Below are 26,687 nucleotides of genomic sequence, written 5' to 3' on the forward strand. Positions count from 1 at the left end.
GGTCACACTGTTGGGTACTGAAAAAGATGAAATTTCTCTTTAAAACAAAAACTGCTACATAAAAATATTTTTGTATGTTAAGACAGGAAAAAATTTATAATTACTGTAAAAACTCATGTAATTAGCACACCTGTGTAATTTACACAGGTGATTTTCAGGATAAAAATTTTTAAAACAAGCTTCTACTCATGTAAAATTTGCACCCAAAAGTTTCCAGAATTGCCGATATGGCCAGGGAGAAAAGGTTTTCAATTTAGTTGTATTTAGCATAATTTCACTTATGATTAAATTTTATTAAATTTTCATTAAATAAAAATAATTTCTGTTTAACAAGTATCACATTGAAAGCTATTATTACAATAATAAACTTTATTTTATATTTCTTGCCCACAAGAGATTATGTCTGATCTTTCACACACTTCTGTATGTCTTCTCAAATCATGATCACAGGAAAAGTTGTTGATAATTCTTATCAACAAAAACCAAGCAGATAAATATGCACAGGTGTTGCAAATTGAGTTTAATTACCAATAAACATCAGCTTGAATGACACTTTACTCAGCTGAGTAAAATATATAAAATATGGCCCAGACCGTGATTACTAGCATGAACATCAGACTTCAACAAGTAGTTAACCATTTAATGGTTTTAGTAAATTTATACAAAAAGTAAGCATTATACTATCCAGCATAAATAAAAGTCAACTTCATTATATTTAAGCCCTTATTTTTTTTCCTATAAAAACCTATTCTGACTTTAAATGAGTCAACTTCCAGTACAAATGTTTACATTTTGTTCGTCTTTTTACAACAAAACAATTTCTAAAAAAATTCTGGAAACGATCTACTCATGTAATTTACAGACCCGTAAAGTTTATTTTTATTTTTGTGAAAAAAATGCATAAATTACATGGGTTTTTACAATATGTAATGCATCTTGAAAAACAATTAATATAAGCAAAAGAATAGATTAACACCACATATTTAATATTGGTGTATTAGATTTAGATTTTAAAAGTCTAGAAAGAAAGCTTTGAGTGGGCCTAAGAATGAAAGTGCTATGATTGTGAAGTTACATCTACCTAACTTCACAGTAGTCAAAGTCACATGATCCCTAATCAGGTTGCTTCCTATAATTTTCTGCTTTGTGATATACTATGTATTTTAAGTATTTATTTACAAACCTACATCATCAGAAAATAAATAACAGTTATCCATTTGACAATGTCTTCATATTTCAGTGAGTTTAATATCCAGGTTTAGAGGTTGTGTAATGGACATGAAAACAGTTCTTTATTCCAGACCAAACCAACAGAAAATAAAAATACAAGCACAATCATGTGGTTTAGAAGTTTGCTCTGCAACACATGGTTTTGAGTTTGATCTCAGTGAACCTTGGATATGTGTTTTCTATAATTCTATCAAAGTCTTGGATTGACCAAAGCATTGCAAATAAAATTTGGATAGAGAGAAACTGTAGAGAAGTCCAATGTGTATTTAGAAAACCAACATCAAACAATTCAAACATTGGAAACTCCTCTCACCTTAACAGGTATAAAATTTCAGGGTTACTTCCATCAGCATTGACAGTAGGGCAATTGTGAGACACTTAAGTGGGGATAAGTAGATATAGACAGGGTAAAAGAGTTAAGACAGCAGAATCTCAGTCAAATCCTTATGGGCAAGAAACAAAGGTGCAAATTCTTAAAAGTAGCAGCATTAATGTTAGTGCAGTAGCCATGTTGTCGGTATGCAAAATGGACAAAGAAACTGAGTTAGTCTAAGTATGTGACTGTAAAATCAGCTTAGACTAATCATGGATAACAGTGACAACTGCATTTACACCACAATGGAGACTGACAGAAAAACAGCAGGAATGTTTCTCAAAGGCATACTACCACAACAATGCTGACAGCAATATTATTATCATTGTGGGTTACTTATATGGACATATTAGGCAACAATATGATAGCTACAGCAGTATATATGGATACTAAGGCTATTGCATGGGGAATGGGGGAAAATGAACACTGTTAGGCTCTTGTGTCACAAATGATCTGACAATTTGTAACTTTAACTTCAGGAAAATGGTTAGCAATTTGATCACCTATCAAGCAGGTGAACGCAGTAAGCTAGACAGATTTCCCAGGGAAACATGATAGGTCATTAATTGTGAAACTAAATCATTCCCCAGTGAAGAGTGAACCACTCAACCGAGACTAGTGACCAGTCACCCCAAGGCCAGAGCCAGATGGACTCAGAGACAAAAGACAATGTGAGAAGGAATGGAATCTGAAAGATTCCTTTGCAAGACATAGGTTCAAAGGAATAGTATTTGATGCAGAAGACAAACTGGAAGAGGGGATAGAGACGTATAATATAGAGGGTAAATGGTAAGTTTCTACAAGACAACATGCTGTGAGCCACATACCAAATCATCCAAACTTATATAGCTCATAGAGGAATAAAATCTAAAAAGACAGGCTTGGAATGATTAGAAGAAAGCAAGAAGCAAGGAATGATATGATGTAGGTTTAAAAGAAGGTAGATGTCAGGCATAAGCAGCTTGAAGAGAAGCTGAAAATGAGAGGCTTGTCTAGAACTAATGTTCTGTAAAGAGACAATCAATTATCAATTTTTGCAACAAGAGGATAGTGAGGTGTTCCAGATTGCCGACAGTATTTCACAATAAATTAAAACTTCACTGAGAAAAAAAATAAATACACAATGACAGAAGTGTATTTAACCATATTAACAATGTGAGAAGAAAGAGACTTGGAAACGTTACAATCAGAGGTTGCTGGGTAAGGAGAATGCAAAGGAGAGGAAGAAGCTGGCACAAGAAGTCCTAACTTCAAAATGATAATGATGATGATGATGGTGTATTGAGTGTGTTAGCATCAGCAACAGATATACTCATCTGCAAGAAAATTTCCCATGTACCAGTGTGTCAAACAAAAGTACCTTGTGGTATTATTCACCCAAGCTGCACAGTTTCTCTCAACACTGGAAATGCCGCGTGGAACGGATTGTCCCATTAGTAACGTCTAACCAACAATGCTATTGTTGACAAAATACAAGATATAAAACTAGTAAGTTAGTATGATACAGTACAGGCTAAATATCCACCCAACCATGAGCCTCCAACAATAGGTGAAATAATACACCAATTATAGTGTACTCCCTCCACATCCATATTATTCACACACACACACACACACACACACACAGCCTGTCAGATATACTTTCTCTCTAGTACAAAAGGAAAATAATACAGCATAAAATGTATGAGAAAATAAACATATTTATTCTCATTTTAAACATTTTTAGCTAATTAATAAGTGTTTCCTTGTTTTGAGATATTTCATGAACTATAAGAAATATTAGAACGCAAAGTCTTAGGATACAATGTCTTAAAATTAAACTAGCTATTTTATTAATACATCATTTTAGTACAGCTACAAAATTATTACTAGCATTTTTTTTTTGTTTTCTTTTTAAAACAAACAGTAAATAAAATTCTACTGCCTTAGAGACAAGAAAATAAGCTTACCTTTGTAAACATCATGCCAGCATACCAAACATACATATCATGTACTGTAGGGAAGTATAAAGCTTTGCCAAAATAGGGTGTATCTTTTGACCTGTAATAAAGACAACACAAGAACAAACTTAAATATTTTTTCTTATATTTCATAACAGAGTCACTTTATAAATTCACGGAAATCAAACACCAGACCACAATTACAACTGAGATATGTGACTTTGTAGCAATCAGATGTAACTGATATCAGACACTATAAGAGGTTTATCAATGTAAATGGTCATGCTTAAAGACACTGAATTATGCCTAAAATATAGGTATCTTCCTAGAAAGAAAACCTCTATTTGCCAACACGATAACCACAGACCCACATTTCAAATGTTTTCTCTCCCCATTTCCTCTGACACTATTTCTATAGCCTCGCCTCCTCTGCTTTGGCCCTCTATATCAATCTAACTTTTACTCTTCCTTACTTTACCCAGACTACTGCATTTGAAGTCTAATCATTTTTGTTTTCTACTCAAGAAATGCATTTTCCTAAAGTCATGGAATCTCCACCTCTCTTTTTTTTTTTCTCTTTCTCTCTCTCACATACATACACACACACACACACACACACACACAATCAAAACCTCACAATAATCCAGACTAAATATCAACCACATTACCCTCACTCAATTATCCGTAACCCTGTCATTATCCCCAGCTGAGAAGAATCTAAAATGGTGACAAATGCAACCTCAGACTAACAAAGAAAATCAAAATGCCAGCCAAAGTCAGAATAAATATCTTAGGATTCACTTACCTTTTCTGTTTCTCATTCTTCACAACAAAAGTAAAACCAGGGCGTCTAGAAAAAAAAATTCAAAAGTAAAAAAGAGATCTTACCAGTGAATTACATTTTAAATTTACTAACTTTAAATTTACTATTTCAGAATAGTAAAACCCAAGAGTTCTAATTTTGCCAGGTGTACCATTAACTTTCATAATTATGCCTATGTTTCTTGTCAAAAGAACCTCATATTTTAATAATATTTTATTATTATTATATATTAAATAATATTTTAATAATATTTTATTATTATTATATATTAAATAATATTTTAATAATATTTTATTATTATTATATATTAAATAATATTTTAATAATATTTTAAAACACCCTCAGAAAATATTAAAGACAAACCATTTGAGGAAACAGCAAGCTTAGTACGTGGGTAGTATCATTGATTAAACAGGAAACGCTGAGAGTGAAGAGAAACTCAAGACTGGTGAAGTAAAAGTCCTATTTCTCCAACTGAATAACATCAGGAAGACAAGGCCTATCACCAGGAACACTAAGATTTACATCTTCAATTCATGTATGAAGTTTGTCCCAGTGTATGGAGCTGAGACATGTGAACATATGAAATCCACTCTAAAGATCTTCACAGCCTCAGAATCCATTGGCCAAAGAAAAGAAAGCCTATAACAGAGCTTTGTGAGAGTTCATCTGTTGACATGGAAATCAAATGAAAAAAAGTGACGCTGGCTTGGATGCACCTTCAGGAAGCCCCAACATAGTGTTGCTAAGCAGTCCCAAGACAAAAAAAAGAAAGAAGAAGAATCACATAATTTCAGACAAAATGACCAGAAAATGAATACTGAAGTGAAGACATCAGGATGGTACAGGGTGCAACTGAAGAGGAAGTCCTTGGAGAGGGATGAGTGGAGGAGAATCTTTGATGGCCAATGCCCTAGAAGGGATCAAGAGTCTGAGTGAATGCAAGATAATACATACACATGAAAGGCAAAGATGACCTCAGTGGAATTTGAACCCAGGACAAAAGGAGTCACAAGAAATACCACTAGGCTTTTTTCCCAATGTTCTAATGATTCTACCAGCTCGCTGCCTTACATACTTCAGTAATAATACTTTCATCAATATTAATGCTCAGCGGAAATCAAAATCTATAAAATACACCAAGTCTATGATGTTGATAAAACTACAAATATTACTTACATTTAAGGGGGTAGGACTATGAAAGAAGTTAAAGGAAACTTACAGTTTTGGATCTCTGTTTTGCTCAATTCCCATGTAAATATTCAAATCTTCTATTCGCCATGTGGCTATTGGTGAACCCTAGTCATAAATACACATGAAATAGTAAACATTTAACAAATGACACTGATAGAGATAAACATGTAAACAGTTAAAGGAACAGAAATAAAAGAGAGGCAAGGATTAGATTACATAAATAATGAAGACTTTTGTCTTTATTTCCCTTTGGCAACTCCTAAGCTTGGTCTAAGAATACAAAAATCATCAATTTAGCATCCAATGTTCCATGCCAGAATGAGTTACACAAGACTTAATAAGGCAGTAGCTGGAAAGAATATAAAGGTGATGAGGGGGCCAGAATGAACTCTCAAGACACAAGAAAGTAAGTGTAAGAGAGAATAATGAGAGTGGATGGGGGGATGGTAATTTCATAAGAGTGAAAGGAGAATAAAAGATGTTTAAGGATGAAGGTAGAGATAAATGTATTGAGTGATAAACAAGGGAAGGAGCGTTGGTTGATGTGAGATATCAGTATATATATATATTGATATTATGGGATGGTATATGGCCTAGTGGTTAGGGTGTGGCATTCATGATCAAGAGGTCATGGGTTTGACTCACAGATCAGGCAGTGCTTTGTGTTCTTAATCAAAACACTTCATCTCACACTGCTCTGCAATCTCATCAGCACCTGACATGTGGCACACCATGTACTTGTACAGACAATGTCAATTTGATGGAAGAAGTAAGCTAGTATGCAACACAAACATTTGATCATTATAGACAAATTATCTGTGTGCAGATTGTTCAGCAACAAATTATAGAGCCCTCATCTGTCATCTGCAACAGGAGACTCCAAGATAAACAATATACAGTTAATTTTCACAAAAATAATGTGTGTACAGGCACGAGTGTGGCTGTGTGGTAAGAAGCTTGCTCCCCAACCACATGGTTCCAGGTTCAGTCTCACTACATGGTATCTTGGGCAAGTGTCTTCTACTATAGCCTTGGGCCAACCAAAGCCTTGTGAGTGGATTTGGTACATGGAAACTGAAAGAATCCCATCGTATATGTATGTATGTATGTATTTATGTGTGTGTCTGTGTTTATGTTTGTTTCCTCAGCATCACTTGACAACTGATGTTGGTGTGTTTATGTCCCCATAACTTAGCAGTTTAGCAAAAGAGACTGATAGAATAAGTACTAGGCTTTAAAAGAATACATCCTGGGGTTGATTTCTTCAACTAAAAAAACCCTTTAAGGCAGTGTTCTAGTATGGCAACAATCAAATGACTGAAAAGAGTAAAAGAATAAAAGAATATTTGTGTGTGTGTGTCTCTATAAACGAAAAGAGAATAACTTCTAAGGCAACACTAACCTTTGTATCTTTATAATAAGACAATTTAGCTTGGGAAAATTCAAACCAATATTTGCGAGACACTTTCTTTTCACAAAATTCAAGCTCAGCCATAAGAGTTTTGCTGGGATCAAACTGTCGTTGTAATAAAATAAAAACAGAATTATAATAACCCGTTTAGTGCAGTAATGAAACAAACAATGTAATATTAAACAGAGAATAAATAACTCATTAGTTACTGAAATAAATAATAATTAATCACTTACTAATATTGATGAGGTTCTTTTTTTGGTTCACAGCATAATGATTTTAATTATTTCTACATATCATTTGATGAAGGAAACATTAAGAAGCTGACACTAACTTACTAATATATTCAAATTCTCTATTTTTTTGTCATGTAAAAAAAAAAAAAAAACCTTGAAAATTACTGAGTGGCTGTGTGGTAAGTAGCTCGCTTACCAACCACATGGTTCCGGGTTCAGTCCCACTGTGTGGCACCCTGGGCATGTGTCTTCTACTATAGCCTCAGGCTGACTAAAGCCTTGTGAGTGGATTTGTAGATAGTAACTGAAAGAAGCCCGTTATATATATATATATATATACACTCTCTCTTTCCTTTCCTGAGCGTCCAATAATACTATCCATATCACGTCCTCACTTTGTTGTTTTTTTGTTTTTTTGTTATTGTGTTTTTGAACTATATATATATATATATATATATATATATATATATATATATATATGTGTGTGTGTGTGTGTGTGTGTGTGTGTATGTGTGTGTATATATGTTTGTGCATCAGTGCTTGTACTCCCATCATCACTTGACAACCAATGCTGGTGTGTTTACATCCCTGTAACGTAGCAGGTTGGCAAAAGAGATCAATAGGCTTACAAAGAATAATTGCTTGACTAAAAGGCAGTGTTTCAGCACAACTGCAGTCAAATAACTGAAACGAATAAAAGAATGCATCTTTCATAAAACTAGTTGAGAATTGTAGAACAGTTAACCTTTTCATTACTGTATTTAATTTAAGATGTTCTGTGTTTCTTTCAGTTACTTTAAATATAACAAAGAATTTAGTAAAATAACTTCATTATCATTCAGCTAGTGTTAGGAGCATGACTCGTGACTAAGGTTTAGTGGAAGATTTTAATTCAAAACTTATGAAAACAAGACATTTGTACTCAGAGCCAGAGCCGGTTTCAGCCAAATTGGTAACGAAAGGGTTAAAATGAAGACAAGCAAACCACCACATAGACAGCCACTGTCTGGTGATTTTGCTTGATGATGTGTAGGAGAACTCCACTGGTTTACCTAGTTATTTTATCTGAAGACAGGCATTTAGTGGAGGGGTTTTTGGTGAGTATAAGAAAATGCTTTCCTCCAATGATATTTCTTCTGGTTCTTTATGCCTTGCATTCAAATACACAAAGGTCAAATTTTGCCATTTATCCTGTTGGGATTGATAAAACAACAGTCAAGTACTAGGGTCAATAGAACTGACTATAACCCCTTCCTCTAAAATTACTGTCCATGCACCAAAATTTCAAATCATTATATTATTGGCATTGGTGAGGGATTGAAACAGAGATTACATATTGCTCTTCAACACTAACTAGAAATTCTATTAAAATTTTGAAAGTAAATAACAATTCAATGTTAAATAGTAAAATAGTGATGTACTACACAAGAACTCTTTTAACTTTTATGAGAAGAGTTTCAAAATATTAAATTTACTTACATATTCTTTGAAGTTGACACACAGATGAGACTGTTTGACCAGCAAACGAGTCTCTCGAGCATCAGTTTCATCCCAGAATTTATACTGGCTGAGAACATCTTCTATATTTTCTGTAGAATGTATTGGTCGCTCTGTGAAAGCAAAGTGCAAATATATAAGTCAACTTTAACTTAGTAATGTAATAAGAAGTTCATCATTTAAAAGCATTCATTTATAACAAATTATACAACAAGTGAAGGCATGTGGCTTAGTGGTTAGGGCATTCGGCTCATGATTGTAAGGTCGTGAGTTCAATTCCCAGCGATGCATTGTGTCCTTGAGCAAGACACTTTATTTCACATTGCTGGCAAAAATGAGTAGTACCTGTATTTCAAAGGGCTGGCTTTGTCACACTTTGTGTCACGCTGAATCTCCCTGAGAACTACATTAAGAGTACAACTACATTAAGAGTACAAGTCTCCAGCTTGCTATCTTTGGTCAGACCATCCAACTTATGGCAGCATGGAAAACAGACATTAGATGATGATGATGGTGGTGGTGGTGCCAGCTTAATGATATTCATTGTATGAAAAATTACTGCCAAGACCTAAATCTTACCAAAAAAAGCTAATCGTCATCATCATCGTTTAACATCTGCTTTCCATGCTAGCATCGGTTGGACGATTTGACTGAGGACTAGCAAACCAGATGGCTGCACCAGGCTCCAATCTGATCTGGTAGAGTTTCTACAGCTGGATGCCCTTCCAAAAGCCAACCTCTAAATAAATAAATATACTGGTGCAGGTGTGGCTGTGTGGTAAGAAGCTTGCTTCCCAGCTACATGGTTGTGGGTTCAGTCCGACTGCATGGCGCCTTGGGCAAGCTTCTTCTACTATAACCTCAGGCCAACCAAAACCTTGTGAGTGGATTTGGTAGATGGAAACTGAAAGAAGTCTATCGCATCTATCTCATCATCATCATCAGCATATACATATATACATATATATATATATATGTATATGTGTGTGTATGTATACTCTTTTACTTGTTTCAGTCATTTGACTGTGGCCATGCTGCAGCACTGCCTTTAGTCGAGAAAATCGACCCCAGGACTTATTCTTTGGAAACCTAGTACTTATTCTATCGGTCTCTTTTGCCGAACCGCTAAGTTACGGGGACGTAAACACACCACCATCGGTTGTCAAGCGATGTTGGGGGGACAAACACAAACACGCAAACATATACACACACATACATATATATATATATACATATATACGACGGGCTTCTTTCAGTTTCCGTCTACCAAATCCACTCACAAGGCTTTGGTCGCAGTGGGACTGAACCCGGGACCATGTGGTTGGTAAGCAAGCTACTTACCACACAGCCACACATATATATATAGGTGTAGGGTTAGGCTTTATATCTGTATTTGTTCCTGTCACTGCTTGAGAACTGATGTTGGTATGTTTACATCTCCATAACTTAGTGGCTCAGCAAAAGAAATCAATAGAATAAGTTCTAGATCTAAAAACCTAAAAGTACTAGGGTCAGTTCATTTGACTAAAAATCCTTCAAGGCAGTGCCCCAGCATGGCCGCAGTCTAATGACTGAAACAAGTAATAAATAAAAACGTAATAATATATACCCAGTGTTCCATTGCAGACAGTTTCATAAAGAATCCAGTCAACGCCCTTCAAACAAATTTTAGGTTGGACTCTTTCTAAAATATCTCCACCATTCATAGTCCAGGAAACCTAAAATGACAGAAAAATGGAAAATGTTAATTCAACATAAAGTAGGAACTGAAATAATGAGTTAAGAATGACGCATGTAGCTATGGATATATATCACTTACAACATAAAATTCTCCAGAGAATATGGCTTTACAGCAAATAGAATACAACAACATAAACCCTGCTATTTAGTCAGAATTCATCATCATCATCATCATTTAACGTCCGTTGTTCATACTGGCATGGGTTGGATGGTTTGACCAGAGCTGTTGAGTCTGATTTAGTATGGTTTCTATGGCTGGATGCCCTTCTTAATGCCAACCACTCCAAAAGTTTAATGGATGCTTTTACGTGCCACGTGCACAGGTGCCAGTATCTGCTACAACAACGATTTCCCTTGGCTTGATGGGTCTTCTACTCAAGCATGGCATATTGTCAGAGGTCTCGGTCATTTGTCATTGCCTCCATGAGGCTCAACACTCGAAAGGTGCTTTTTACATGCCACCAGCATGGGTGCTAGTTATGAGACACCAGTATTGGTCACATTGCCTCCAGTTACGTGACACCAGCATCAGTACTATGATGTTGAAATAAGGAATCAAATGCTACTGCAAATTACTTATTGTACATAAGAAAATTATGACAAGTCATATAAGTACATAACAGTCAGAGTGAGTGAATGAGAGTAAGAGTGAGTGAGTGAATGAGAGTCAGAGTGAGTGAGAGAGGGTGTGTGTATACTTACAGTGGTTGCTATTGGTTGGGAATCGTAGACACCCACATACAAATGAAGCAGCAAAGAATCAGATACCACAGAAACCTGAAAAGAGGAAATACATAAACATATGAATGTCTTGGATCTCCCAAACCCACATATTGGGGGGGGGAGCTATGTATTTCATTTACTTACATTTCCCATCATTCTCTCTGAATCTGTTACATTCAGAAAATCAGCTTAAATTCATCATTGTTTGTCCCTTTATAAAATTGAAATCTTTCAATACATCACCTTTAAAAAATCTCTCTCTGGAACATACATGCTGCTACCTTTCTTGCAGCTTTTATATCTCATCCCTTTCTATCACTCATTCTCTCCTTCTATTTACTATACTAATACTATGCTATCTATGTGACAAAAAATGGCTGTATATCTTCTAGTTCAATGTAACACGTTGCCTATTTAAGTAAGGATGGCAATGGAGCTCTCCTATTTACTGTACCATGCTATTTGTGTAAGCATGGACAGCACAAAATCTGTCTGACACTCATCTGCTCTCCTATTCATCTCACCACATCATTCATATAACCAGGGATTGCACTAGACACATCCCTATTCTATCCCCATAGACCCAATCATTCTACCTTGCTCACTTTTAAATAATCCCTGAAACATATACTTCATTAGAAGTATCACAAATCATTGTATCACAAATCATTGCTCCTTCTCCCACTAGGACACTTATGACTGACAGTCATCACTCTCTCTTACCACTGACCATCCCTATTACTATTCATCACTTTCTTTCTCCCTCTACTACCCTCTTATCTTAATCATTCAATTCTACCATCATACTCTTCCTCTCTCCACCTACTCATCTTGGTTCTTCTCTTTTCACACAATTTTATTCATATTCTCGATGACATTACCTTGAACAAACAGATACATCATAGAGCAGTGAGGACTGTTTAGCTTTATGGAATACAAGGAAACCTCACTAATGCTGGTACACAACAAAATGCACTCAGTAAAGTGATAGGCGTTAGAGAGCATATCCAATCACGGAAACCATGAATGAATGAGAACTGGTCCTCTGACCCATCTCAGAAGGCAAACACTGTGACTAAAAACCAATTAGAGTTGTGACTGTGACACTATTGTCCAAAACTAGGCCAACATGGAAAGCAAATGTGATAATTCTGACACATATGCTTGAGCACATACACAAGCATTCACGTTTGTGTGTGCATGCATATATATATATATATATATATATATACATATACATATATATATATATATATATACATATATATATATATATATACATATATATATATATATATATATATATATATATATATATATATATATCCAAAATTAAGAGGAATGACCACCAAAGTGGACTCCTATATGCTAGAAATAGATGCCAAATCACCTAACCACAAAGTGTATGTTCTCAAGAAAAAAATTTCAGCAAAAGTTTTTTCTTGAGAACATACTCTTTGTGGTTAGGTGATTTGGCATCTATTTCTAGCATATAGGAGTCCACTTGTTGGTCATTCCTCTTAATTTTGTATGTAATATAATTTTAATCTTCGGATTTTTTAAATATGCTAGGCCACTGGTTTTAATTGATTAATATCAATTTCTACCCTCATTATCAAATTATATATATATATATATATACATACATACATGTTAGTGCATTTAAAATTATGACAACTGAATACCTAATGTATGCTTATGTGTGTGCCTATATACATCATCATCATCATATATAGAGACTGTACTGGGTAATTTTTCTGTAGCACTGGCACAAGTAAGGTCGCCAAGAACTTGAAGACAAGACTCCTTACACACACACACACACACACACACACACACACATTGACCTTTGATGTAGTTGAAAATCAATCTCTTCCAGTCAGAATTCACAGTACAAGTTGTACTATTCATCCTTTATATCACTGAATACAAAATGTGGGTCATAAGACCCCCAATCAGGTGATTTGCCTGTGTCACCATTTCACCCTTGTATGCCAATGTATCGCAAGGTTACCCATTTACAGTTATACATATGACTTGTATAAAATTCTAGAGAAGCATTTTCATAAACACACCCATACAATCCTCAACATCCACACACAATCACACATATATATCACACCCACCACCTGTGCCAACAACTGCTACCATATAAATAAATAGTTTCTGCCTTTTGCTTACCTTCTTCAGATTTTCCATCTTCTCACAAGCTTCCTGTATTTTTTTCTCAATCTCTTTATTTTTGACTGGCAACTGTTTAAAAAACAGATATTAAATATACAAAATTATTTTTCATAAATAAATACAGAAATTAAAGTTGAGATTTTCAAGTCAATAAAACATTTTAATAGCTCTAAGCACAAATCATATTTTACACTTGGTTGTGGGTAAGTTTCAAAATACTTCCTTGCTAAAGAAATGTGACAGTAATTTTCACAGCACTTAATGGTACTTTATTAACTAAGGAAAGATGAAAAATATTAGAGTTTGGTTTTTCTAAGTTAGAAATAAATAACCTTCCTGCCCTCAATTAACTTTTAATATGACCAAGTAGAAGCACAAGCCAAAGAAGTCTCAGCATGATACATTAGGGCTAAGCAACAACTATCATGTAGTACATTTGCTTAATATAGCAAGGATTTGAGTTGCTGCTATCTCTAGCGATCAAGTGTCCATCATTGATGAGACCAAGGAAGGTTGAAATCATGTGATCTGATGGTCTCGGCGCTGGAGCTGGTGGGGATTTATCTCACCACTAGTGATATAAACAAGTATGCATTTTACCCCAAAAGCCTATATGAGAATTTCTCTCGTGGTAACTACCACAGTATAGTTTCTTCTAACAAAACATCCAAGTTTAAGTAGAGTTAAATATTACTTCTCAGTATTAATACTGTCTCTGTTGCTAATATATATTCTTTAATGAACTCACTGGCTAATCATGACGCCAGTACCTGCTCTGGCATTGATTTTCTAAATATCACTGGTGATGAGATGAGCCCCTGCCATCTCTAGTGGTTGAGTGTCCATCACTGATGAGACCAAGGAAAGTTGAAAATCACATGCCAGAGCAGGTACTGGCGTCATGATTAGCCAGTGAGTTCATTAAAGAATATATATTAGCAACAGAGACAGTATTAATACTGAGAAGTAATATTGTGGTTTCACTGCTGGAGTTGGTGAGGATTTGTCTCTCCACTAGTAATATAAACAAAGCAATGCATTTTGCATCAAAAGCTTATATGAGAGTTTTTCTCATAGTATCTCCTGCAGTAAAGTTTGTTCTAACAGAACATCCATATTTAAGTGAGAATAAACATTACTTCTCATCAAAGCAAGAGAGATAAAAAAAAAACAGGAAAAAAGTACATGTATATCAATAAAAAAAAAATCAGAGGTCCTTTCCAAGCCATAAGACTGGTTTCTGTGGCGTATATGTCCTCCAACTGGGTGGGACACCAGCTCATCATAAGTTTACTCATTTTCACCAGCTGAGTAGACTGCAGCAATGTGAAATGAAATATTTTGCTCAAGAACACAATGCATTGCCCGGTCCAGGAATCAAAACCACACTTTTACACTCATGACTAACCACTAAGCCACATGTGTTGTAAATACATGACTTAAATTAATCAACATCAAAAAATTATATAAGATAAAAAAAAAAAATGATAAAATAAAGCAATGCTGTTCACTCACTTCAAACAAGCGTTCATGGTACTTGATGAGTTCACGAATAACAGTAATCTCAGAATTTGTATTGGAATAATTGTTCTGAAACAAACAAATAAAAATAGGCATTAATTAGTTAATTAATTAATTAATTATTATTATTATTATTTCTATTATAGACGACGCACAGTATACAGTATCATGCGGTTGTTGATTGAAGATATTGCGTCTACTGGAGGTTTTTATTGTTTGTCAAGTCACAACAGGGACCTCAGATAGACAATACTTTACGCAATACATGTGCAGTTCTAAGTAATGCTGATTCTTGTAATATATCTAGATTGCAAGGTATTTCTAAAGTTTTCAGATGCTTTTTCAAATTGGATGGTATTGAACCCAATGCTCTGATAACAATAGGGATAACCTTTATGTTTGACTCTCGTAGCTGCCACATCTTAGCAATCTCAATTCTCAGGTCTCCATATTTATCGACCTTTTCTCTTTCTTTCATGATGATATGTTGAACTCCTAGTACTGCCATGTCAATTATTAGGCACTCCTGTTTGTCCCTCCTAAAGGTCACTACATCTGACCTTTGGTGCTCTAACACCTTGTCATTATCCATAATATTAATATGCCAATTTGCATCCTTAAAATACCGCCAAGCATTTCGCCTGGTGTGCTAACGATTCTGCCAGCTCGCCACCTTTAACTGTCGCAATATAGAAACATTTCTCACGGCACCAGCACACAATTTACAGATGCTTACGTTTTCTATATTTTCCATGAATTTTTCACAGGTCCAGCTCGTTATTATTATTACAGTGCCACTTAAAAGCATCTGTGCAATACCATGTAAAAGCACCCAGCACACTCTGTAAAGTGGTCAGTGCTAGGAAGAGAATCCAGCTGTAGAAACCATGCCAAATCAGACAGAAGTCTGGTGGTGCAGCTGGGCACACCATTTCTACTGTGTTTCTTTTTTTTTTAATTTCTTAAGATTTCTATGTTTTAAATAGGCTATAGTAGAAGACACTAGCATAAAATACCACATAGTGGGACTGAACCCACAGTGGAACGATTGCAAAGTATGCTTCTTAACTACACAGCCATGTGCCTGCATTGACACATATATATAATCATATACATCTATACACACACCCACGAATGCACATGCACATACACACATAGATATAAATATCAATGATGATAGTTGATTCTCTGAAATGTGTGATAGTCAACTTACTTGGCTGGATCCACCTGACATCAGGGTTGGACCAAACACAATTGCTAATTGGTCAATACCCATTTTATTTGAATGCTCATTCTCAGCAACACTACAAAGAAAGGTTTAAAAGAAAAATTAGTAAAATATACAAAAACAGAATGGCAATATAATAAAGAAGACGTATAAAGAATCAGTCATACACACATACAGACATATACACATGAATGCATGCAAGCGTCCTTAAAATTAAGGAACAATTGTTTAGAACAAGAGAAGCAAGATATTAATTTACCTCCAAAGATGAGTAACCAGTTTCTTTAATGTGTTTTGGTTGACAAGTGGCAGTTCTTTGATTAAGTATTTGTACCAATTCAGTTTGGCTTGAGTATCATCAGTTTCTAAAATGATAAAAAATGGAAAGAATATAATAGAAATAATAATAATAATAATAATAATAATTCTTTCTACTGGAAGCACAAGGCTTCAGATTTGGGGGAAGGGATTGAGTCGATTACATTGACACCAACTGGTGTAATTGGTACTTATTTAATCGACTCCAAAAGGATGAAAGGCAAAGTCAACCACAGGGGAATTTGAACTCTGTGATTGAATCAAATTCAATGACTGGCACCTGTGCCAGTGGAGTGTTAAGAGCACCATCCGAGCGTGATCATTGCCAGAGCAGCTGTCTGGCTTCCGTGCCAATGACACGTAAATAGCACCATTTGAGCGTGATCATTACCAGCAAATGGCAAACCCAAACAAAAAAACCGACGAGTATGGAGAAAGCTTATCAAGTCATGCCAAAGCCATGAACAGTCATAGCCACGATGATTGAGTGCAGATAATTGACCTATTAATGTCACTCATTAAAAGGATAGACATTATTTTATTCATCCAAAGGTGGCGAGCTGGCAGAAATGTTAGCACGTTAGAAATAAGGCGGTGAGCTGGTAGAAACGTTAGCACGCCGGACGAAATGCTTAGTGGTATTTCGTCTGTCGTTACGTTCTGAGTTCAAATTCCGCCGAGGTCAACTTTGCCTTTCATCCTTTCAGGGTCGATAAATTAAGTACCAGTTACGCACTGGAGTTGATGTAATCAACTTAATCTCTTTGTCTGTCCTTGTTTGTCCCCTTTATGTTTAGCCCCTTGTGGGCAATAAAGAAATAAGAATAAGAAATGTTAGCATGCTAGGTGAAATGCTTAGCGGTATTTCGTCTGCTGTTACGTTCTGAGTTTAAATTCTGCCGAGGTTGACTTTGCCTTTCATCCTTTCGGGGTCGATAAATTAAGTACCAGTTGCATACTGGAGTCAATCTCATTGATTGGCCCCACTTTCCAAAAATTTCAGGCCTTGTGCCTAGAGTAGAAAAGATTATTTTGTTCATCCAGCCTACCTGCTGTCTTAATCCATTTCTCATAAAGAGTTTTGGTTAGAAGTGAGTCAGCCATTTCCCTGAAGAACCTCTTAAGAACACCAGTAACAGTAGGAAGATTGTAGGTGTCGACCACCAGTTGTACTTTTTGAGCATCTGAAATATAAAAGAGTAGAATATATATATATATATATTTTTTTTTTCCATTTATTTCTGTTTCACCTAGAATTTGAGTGCTTGTGGTAGTTGACATTTTCCACACGCAATATTATTAGCAACTGGTAAGGCGGTGAGCTGGCAGAAAAAGGTGCACTGGGGTCGATGTAATCGACTTAATCCCTTTGTCTGACCTTGTTTGTCTCCTCTACGTTTAGCCCCTTGTGGGCAATAAAGAAATAAAAAATGTTAGCACGCTGGTTGAAATGCTTAGTGGTATTTTGTCTGTTTTTACATTCTGAGTTCAAATTCTGCCGAAGTCGACTTTGCCTTTCATCCTTTCGGGGTCGATAAATTAAGTACCAGTTACACACTGGGGTCGATGTAATTGACTTAATCCCTTTGTCTATCCTTGATTGTGCCCTCTATGTTTAGCTCCTTGTGGGCAATAAAGAAATACGAATCATTAGCATGCCCAGCAAAATGCTTGGCAGAATTTCTCCTGTCTTTATATTCTGTGCTCAAATTCTGCTGAGGTCAACTTTGCCTTTCATCCTTTCAGGGCCAATAAAATAAGCACCAGTTGAGCACTGAGTTTGATGTAATCAACTTATCCCAATCCCCAAACTTACTGGTCATGTGTCAAAATTTTGTAACCAATATTAGCAACTGTTAAGGTAGCAAGCTGGCAGAATTGTTAGCACACTAGGCAAAATACTTACTCTCTGTTACTTGTTTCAGTCATTTGACTGTCGCCATGCTGGAGCACCGACTTTGGTCGAGCAAATCGCACACAGGACTTATTCTTTGGAAGCCTAGTACTTATTCTATCGGTCTTTTTTGCTGAACTGCCAAGTTATGGGGACGTAAACACACCAGCATCAGTTGCCAAGCTACGTTGGCAGAGACAAACACAGACACACAAACATATACATACACATACATATATATATATATACATATATATGACAGGCTTCTTTCAGTTTTCGTCTACCAAATCCACTCATAAGGCTTTGGTCAGCCCAAGGCTATAGTAGAAGACACTTGCCCAAGGTGCCACTCAGTGGGACTAAACCTAGAACTATGTGGTTGGTAAGCAAGCTACTTACCACACAGCCACTCCTACGCCTATACTTAGTGGCATTTTATCCATCTTTACATTTTGTGTTGAAATTCAAGTTTGACTTTGGTTTTCATCCTATCGGGGTGAATAAAATAAATACCAGTTAAGCATTGGTTTCAACATAATCTACTTATTCCCTCTCCTAAACATGCTGCCCTGATACCGAAATTTGAAACCAATACAGGTCATCATCGATTTACGACTGATCAACTTTACGATGACTGGCATGCCAGCTCCCAGCAGCAATAATATATAGTCCGGTTTAAATTTAATGGGTTTAATTTCCTAGAAATTAACCCATATACAGATGATGTCATCTAACAAATGCTTCCCCAAGGTTTGGTTATCAATTACCACTGTACTAGACCACTATCCTGTCACGGAGACATCGAGGCAACCTTGTATTTGTTTATAAGATGACTGCTTGAGACACCGAAATTTTTGACTAACACCAGTAAAATAGCAATAATACAGAATGCTATTTGTGACTTTTACCTGAGAATGTACCTTAAGAATGTAAAAACATAAAACAAAGCTATGTGGGCCTACAGGCCAACTTACGACCAAATTGACTTACAACCAGTCAGTCGGAACCAATTGTGGTTGTAAGTCAATGACGACCTGTATTATCTGTTAGTTTTCTTTCTTTCTTTTTTGTTACTGTTTTCCTTATCATCAAAATATGAAAGAAGTTTACTTTTAAAATATCACAGCATACCTTATAAAGACTAGAAAGCAACAGTGTAACTTACCAGTATGGAATATCTCTAATAACTTTGCGATTTGAGACTTAACACCACTTTGACGATAGATACCACTTTCATGTAATCCTATTAAAATGCAAAAGAAATCCTGCTGTATAGATTCTTAGACAGAAAACAATTCTAAATTAAACAGAACAACTCAAAGATGAGATTTATTTTAAAGTTTCATTACAAAAGATGGTTGTAGCGACAAATATATCCCAAAGCAAAAGCATTTCAATATAAGCAGTTTGTGGCTATTTAGTCTCGTGTCAGTCCTAAGAAAGCAGAGCTATGACCAAAAGTGTTCCAGCCATAACCATCCACTGTAACTTTTCTCTTTTTTTAAAGACAGTAGAGTTGGACAAAGAAAATTTCACTGCTATGTCTAGAAAATCAGGTAGTCACATCATAGAAACAGGTTCTTTTATTGGCTCATTCAGTGGTTGGTGTTAGAAAGGGCATCAAGTCATAGAAACCATGGCAAAGCTAACATTGGAGCTCAATGCAGTCTTGCAGCTTGCTGGGTCTTGTCAAACCATCCAACCCATGCCAGTATGGAAAACAGATGTTAAACAATGGAGTTCTTGATGCATTCTAAAATACTCCTTTAAGGTATTATTCTGTTTGGTTTGTGCTGTTTGGATGATTTTTCAGATATTCAAAGACTTCTGAAGAGACTCTAACAGTACACACAAGTAGAACCAGGGCCAAAATGGAGCTAAGCCACCACAACAATCTAGACAGGTAGTCAAATATTTTATTAGTAACCTCTATATTATAGGTGAGGAAGTGCATGGTTTAGTGGTTATGGAGCTGGACTCACAATCATAAGATTGTGGTTTCAATTCCTGGACAGGGTGATGTGTTGTGTTCTTGAGCAAAACACTTTATTTCACATTGCTTCAATTCACTCAGACAGCGAAAATGAGTAATCCTGCAACAGACTGATGCCCTATCCAGGGAGAAATATATATACACCAGAGTAACAAGTTGGCAAATTAGCAAGGAATAGAATGCCTTGCAGCATTTATTATAACTCTCAGTATCCTGATTTCAAATCCTGTTATGGTAAACTTTGCCTTTTCACTTTTCCATGTTTAATAGAAAGGTATCAATCCGAAGCAATGTATAAGCAGAATTGTTGGCGGTTCAGACAAGATGTCTAGTGATATTTGTCCTAGTTCTTTGTATTCTGACAATGCCTGCAACAACACCAATGCCAAGCTGTGTTGGACCAAGTCAGTAACCTTTCTCTTAGATAAACATTGGTATATGTGAAAAGAGAAAACTTACAAACAGAGGTAACTGACAATATTTTGTGCAAGTCGTCACCTATATTTATAGATGCATGGTCAACCTTGAGCAGTAAAGGGTCATGTATCATAGATATGTTCATGCAGAACTGACTAAGCTTCTCAACATGTTCTCCTCTCACACACACACACACATAGAAAGGAAAAAAAAAACGCTGACACCTACCATTTGTCATAATGAACTTGATACATTTATCTACAACGACTGGGACATCATCAGCAGTCAGTTGTTGGTCATTAAAGAACCGTTGACATGTCTGAAAAAGGTTCAAGAAAACAGAAACAAACTAATGACTGTCTGCATTTAATACTGGTTTCTAATATTCAATATTTATTTTAACATTCAATATTTAATGCAGGTGTAGGAATAGCTATGTGTTGAGAAGGTAGCTTTCTAACCACATGGGTCTGAGTTTAATCCCACTGTATGGCACCTTGGGTAAGTGCCTTCTACCATAGTTCCAGGTGTGAATGGATTTGGTAGATGGAAAGTGAAGGAAGCCCATTACATGAGGGTTACTGTCTCCATGCTTTGACAATAAGTGATAGTTGGAAATGGATGTCAGCATCATGCAAGTAGTGTCCTTCATTCTCAGTCTTCCATTAAAAATCATGTCTGGCTAAAGGGAAATATTACCTTATTTGGAAACAGATGAGGAGTGGCAACAGGAAGGACATCCAATTACAGAAAATCCACCTCAACCCTCAACAAAAATTCAATCCAAACCATGAGAACATGGAAAAGTGGGTGCTAAAATGATGATGATGATGGTGTTATGATGAAATTCTAAACAGTTAGAATGGTTAAGATGGCAAAGAGAGTAGTGTGCATTTCCAACTGATTTCATTATAACAAGTTTGGTACTACAACATACCGAGTTCAATTCACATCAAAGTCAAGTTGACATTAGATCATTTCAAAATATAGGAGATATACATAAGTAATATTTGTTTGTTTTACACCCATTTTTCTATGCTAGCATGGATTAGATGATTACATATTATAGGAGCATTTTTTTTTTACAGTTGGATACTCATTCTGCCACTAACCCTTACCACAGAGCTACTAAATGATTCGTTAACAGGGAAATGCCAACAAATGTCACTAACTGTAGCTCAACAATTTTCATGCAAACTGCAGAATGTAAGCATTCATAAAGAAACTACACACATATGATAGGCTTTGAATCATTCCCCTCCACTAATTTCACCCACAAGACATAGGTTGGCTCAGGGTTATAGTAGAACACACATAACTAGAGTGCCTCACAGATGGATTGAACCGAAAACCACATTGTTGCAAGAGATATGGAGCATAAATCAGATTACTTTTAATTTTATTCGTTATTAATAATAATTTATTTTATATAGTAACAGACAAAACTGATAAGTGTTTATGTATCTCCACTGAGTGAATGCATAAACAAACCAAGAGGTTAAGAAACTTGATGCAGGCATGGCTGTGTGGTAAGAAGTTTGCTTCCCAACCACATGGTTCTGGGTTCAGTCCCACTGCATGGCACCTTGGGCAAGTGTCTTCTCCTATAGCCTCAGGCTAACCAAAGCCTTGTGAGGGGATTTGGTAGACGGAAACTGAAAGAAGCCTGCTGTATATGTATGTATGTAGGTATGCATGTATATATATATAAAGAGAGAGATAGAGATATGTTTATATATTTGTGTGTCTGTGTTTGTCTCCCTGCCATCACTTGACAACCGATGCTGGTGTGTTTATGTCCCCGTAAGTTAGCGGTTCGGCAAAAGGAGCCAATAGAGTAAGTACTAGGCTTACAAAGAATAAGTCCTGGACTTGATTTCTTTGACTGAAATCCTTTAAGGTGGTGCTCTAGCATGGCCGCAATCAAATGACTGAAACAAGTAAAAGAATAGAAAAAAATAAAAGAGCAAACTTACAACTGTTGCTTTTTGCATCAATGTTGCTAATCGTTCAGTATCATGCTGTAAGTCAGCTTGTAAATAAAGAGCTCTGAAAGAAGGAAAAGAAAAAAAAGAGACATCATCATCATAATTTAGCATTTGTTTTCCATGCTGGCATGGGTTGGATGGTTTGACTGAAAACTGGTAAGCTGCACCAGGTTTCAATCTGATTTGGCATGGTTTCTACAGCTGGATGCCCTTCCTAATATCAATCACTCCAAGAGTGTAGTAGATGGTCTCTACATGTCACCGGCATCAGCCATGACTGCGATCTCACTTGGTTTGATAGGTCTTATCAAGCACAGTACATTGCCAAGGATCTCGGTCACCTGTCACTGCCTCCATGAGGCCCAAAGTTCGAAGGGTGCTTTCTTTACGTGTTACTGGCACTGGTACCAGTTATATGATACTGGCATAAATAACAGTAAATAGAAACTCAGATTGAATGAACGCCAGTTGTCAAACAATGAGTGGGAAAGACAAACACAAATACACAGATACATATATAATAGAGGCTTCCACACAGTTTCTGTTCACTACATTCACCTCACAAGGTCAACCTGGGACTAAAGTAGAAAACACTCTGCCAAAGTACTGTGCAGTGAGACTGAACCCCAAACCAAGTGGTTGCAAAGTGAGCTTCTTAATCATATAGTCACACAGATATAGGATTCCTTGTAAGCCTAATAAGAAATGGATTACTATGATACATGTAATCTGTATCAGAAATCAGGAGGACCAAAATCTGATAATGCTAACCACAACAACTGGGTACTTTAAGACTGGAGAAAGAACTTCTAGCTGTACATATAAGTACTGTGATACCTCGCAGTACGAGTTTAATTCGTTCCATGACCAAGCTTGTCTTATGATTTATTTGTTTTACAAATCAATTTTCCCCACTGAAATTAACTAAAATATAATTAATCTGTTCCAGCACCCCCAAACCACTCAAAAATAATTTTTCAAGTGTTTTAAAACAGAAAAGGTGTAGTTACAAGTAAAATGACAATTATAAAAAAGAGAATGAAAAAGAAATATGTAAAGTGGTTTCATTAACTGAATTACCTTAAAAATGGGACAATTTGCATGCTCGTACTGCGAATTACCGCTCGTACTTTAAGACAAAAATTCACACGTCTCAGCTCGTACAGTAAATTACTCGTACAATGGTGCACTCATACTTTGTGGTTCTACTGTAGGTGAATGAAAACAGCAATTTTTATGTGCCCAGGCTGTGAATAGAACACAGTAGCAGTGACAGGAAAATTATCCTACTTTGTTTGAAAGATAACACAGTATTTCCAATGCCACACATAGGTATGTTGAAAACCACGTAAAGAAAGTGGATACATTTGAAGTAATGAGAGCCAGTCAAAGTTATGGACAACTGAGGCTGTCAAGATAGTCTTTCTATAGCAGAAATGAAATGTCAGACAGTCACTACCCTTCTCTTGGCTGGGACCCATGTCTGCAATGAAGTTCACCCCCAGTTGCTGGACTGAGGCAACATGAAATCAAGTGCTTTGATCAAGGAGATAACATACAAACTAGTCCATAAATCAAATGTACAACTTTCTGATCTTGAAACCAGCACCCTAACAATTAGGCCACATACCTTGCATAAATAAGAAATTAAAACTTACATTTTAGGAAACACAGCTACAAAGCAGTGCCCATTATTTTGTATTGCACCAATGCACCTTTCATCAGGTGTGTTAATTTTGGCTAAAAAAAAAAAGGAAAAGAAGTTTATGATAAATGTAATAAGACAGTTTTATTAAAATATAAAATAAGTTTAAGAGTAAATGATAGAAATCAGAGAAATGAAATATGTGACGGACAATAAGAAGAGTTGTGGAAAATGTGGAGAGGTTGAGAGGAAAAGGGGAAAGACTGCAAGGACAAAACGTGTTAGAAAAAAGAAAGATGTGGAAACACAGAGAAGTTAGTGAGATAGAAACACAGTGAATAAATGTAAAGGGCAAGATAAAGGCTGTGGAAGGACACCACAAAGAGAGACAGGTGGTAGTGTAGGAGTATAAAATCATCATCATCATCATCATCATCGTTTAACGTCCGCTTTCCATGCTAGCATGGGTTGGACGATTTGACTGAGGACTGGTGAACCAGAAGGCTGCACCAGGCTTCAATCTAATCTGGCAGAGTTTCTACAGCTGGATGCCCTTCCTAACGCCAACCACTCCGAGAGTGTAGTGGGGTGCTTTTACGTGCCACCAGCACAAGGGCCAGTCACACGGTACTGGCAACGGCCACGCTCAAAAAGGTGTTTTTTACGTGCCACCTGCACAGGAGCCAGTCCAGCGGCACTGGCAACGACCTCTCTCAAATGATTTTCTAACGTGCCATAAGCACAAGTGCTAGAAGGCAACGCTGGTAACGATATCAAAATATAAAATAATCCTTTTAACAAGCAGCAGCAGCCACTGGCACCATTTTATTTTAGGTAGGAATTTTCTTGTATTCTCATGAGTGCCACACATCCTCTTAATCAGTTAATTTTTTTTTTTTCAGTTGTACTTATCAGCTTAGGTGGAAGAAATCAAAACCTTGCTGACATTTATTTCAACCACACTTGATGGATATTAAAACAAATAAATTTGCATAAATAATTTTGAAAGGACATAAGCAAAAACCTGATACTCACTCATTTTAATAGTTTTCCTTAAGTCTAGATGTTCCCATGTCTTTTCCTGTAATAATTAACAACATAGTTCAGACATAATTATTACACTTTCAAAAAAATTTCAGAAACAAATACAAACAGAACAAAGAATCTAACAATCAAATCATATTCTTTTAAGAATTATGCAGTTTTCTTGCTAAGAAAAATGTAATTCATATACAGGAAGAATGTCATTCAAAATAGGAGAAAAATTCTTATGGTTTTTATGGTAAAGTACTTAAGTTAGAAACATTGATAAATCATATATAATTGAATTGGTTTTACTGAGAAAATTCCTTATGAAATCTTTTAAATAAAGAAAATCATAGAATGTAGAAAATTTTGAAACATAAGTCTTAAAAATATACTAAGAGTTACTAAATAATTTCTTCTATAAATATGGTAGGGTAGAACTAATTAAATAATTTGGTCTTATTTTGCAGCCTTCAAATCAGAATCCTCAATTAAGTACAACAGATTTCCCATTAAGATTCACACCAGGAAAAAAAATCAAACAATTCTCATTAGAGACCATTTCACTACACAGCAGACCAAAAATAACATTTTTCACATTAAGCATCATGTATAACATCTTTCCAATTATACACCAGACCAAGAACAACAAACTTCCCAATATAATAAGGGGCTGTAAATGCTGTGTGTACAGCTCTTTATCCAATAAAAACATTTCAAAAGAAAAATTACCCTTAGCCAAAAACAGCTTTTTTCCTTACCATACTCTGCATCATTATGTGCCAAGCAGTCCATATTATACTTAGCATCATAAATAACAAACTTCCTCCTAACAGATTCAATAAATTCTCAATTAATAACTTTAAACTTACATTTGTTAGATATGTTAAATCTTTTCCTGACACCATGATCCAGCTTTTGGTCCATTCCTGTAGATTTCAAGCAAAACAAAAGTATATATATATATAACACTAAAAACTTCTAATATGGAAAACTAAAACAAATAATAAATTAATAAAAACTACATCCATTACATCAGTGGTCCTTCACTTGGGCTACAGAACCTCCTTGGTTGTAACGGAGGGGGAAGGTATTATGAGCTCACAAGGGAGGGGCAAGTGTCATGTGGCCTGCTCTCTGGTTGCTGTCTGTTTAGAGGGTGTTGTAATTTTTCTTAGAAATCAAATACTTAAGCCAGGTTCAATACTTATATCTGCTCTCTTTTACTAGTTTCAGTCACTGATCTGCAGCCATACTGATGCACTGCCTTAAAAGGTTTGGCCAAACAAATGGAAACCCCTAACCC

General features: G+C 35.9%; 1 protein-coding gene across 6 annotated transcripts in view; it reads right to left on the reverse strand.

The window, feature by feature from the left end:
- Positions 1-26,687, reverse strand: part of LOC106870742 (arf-GAP with Rho-GAP domain, ANK repeat and PH domain-containing protein 1) — a 303,403-nt gene continuing 276,716 nt past the window's right edge. For 3 of the 6 annotated variants that reach the window (XM_052968222.1, XM_014916931.2, XM_014916932.2), the window contains 19 exons: positions 26,254-26,310; positions 25,391-25,436; positions 24,369-24,450; positions 22,699-22,771; positions 20,951-21,041; positions 19,478-19,555; positions 17,468-17,602; positions 16,360-16,465; positions 16,086-16,176; positions 14,867-14,941; positions 13,349-13,420; positions 11,147-11,221; positions 10,314-10,422; positions 8,687-8,817; positions 6,963-7,076; positions 5,589-5,665; positions 4,349-4,393; positions 3,553-3,643; positions 71-3,059 (listed from right to left, as the gene is read on the reverse strand). In XM_052968222.1, the coding sequence (XP_052824182.1) occupies positions 3,000-3,059; positions 3,553-3,643; positions 4,349-4,393; positions 5,589-5,665; positions 6,963-7,076; positions 8,687-8,817; positions 10,314-10,422; positions 11,147-11,221; positions 13,349-13,420; positions 14,867-14,941; positions 16,086-16,176; positions 16,360-16,465; positions 17,468-17,602; positions 19,478-19,555; positions 20,951-21,041; positions 22,699-22,771; positions 24,369-24,450; positions 25,391-25,436; positions 26,254-26,310 (1,608 nt within the window). In that variant the 3' untranslated portion in view covers positions 71-2,999. Of the gene's footprint in view, positions 18-70; positions 3,060-3,552; positions 3,644-4,348; positions 4,394-5,588; positions 5,666-6,962; positions 7,077-8,686; positions 8,818-10,313; positions 10,423-11,146; positions 11,222-13,348; positions 13,421-14,866; positions 14,942-16,085; positions 16,177-16,359; positions 16,466-17,467; positions 17,603-19,477; positions 19,556-20,950; positions 21,042-22,698; positions 22,772-24,368; positions 24,451-25,390; positions 25,437-26,253; positions 26,311-26,687 lie in introns of those variants that run through there. The other 3 variants (XM_052968223.1, XM_052968224.1, XM_052968221.1) reach the window with 2 other exon arrangements.

Source organism: Octopus bimaculoides, chromosome 5 (assembly GCF_001194135.2).
Source record: "Octopus bimaculoides isolate UCB-OBI-ISO-001 chromosome 5, ASM119413v2, whole genome shotgun sequence".
NCBI classification, from domain to species: domain Eukaryota; kingdom Metazoa; phylum Mollusca; class Cephalopoda; order Octopoda; family Octopodidae; genus Octopus; species Octopus bimaculoides.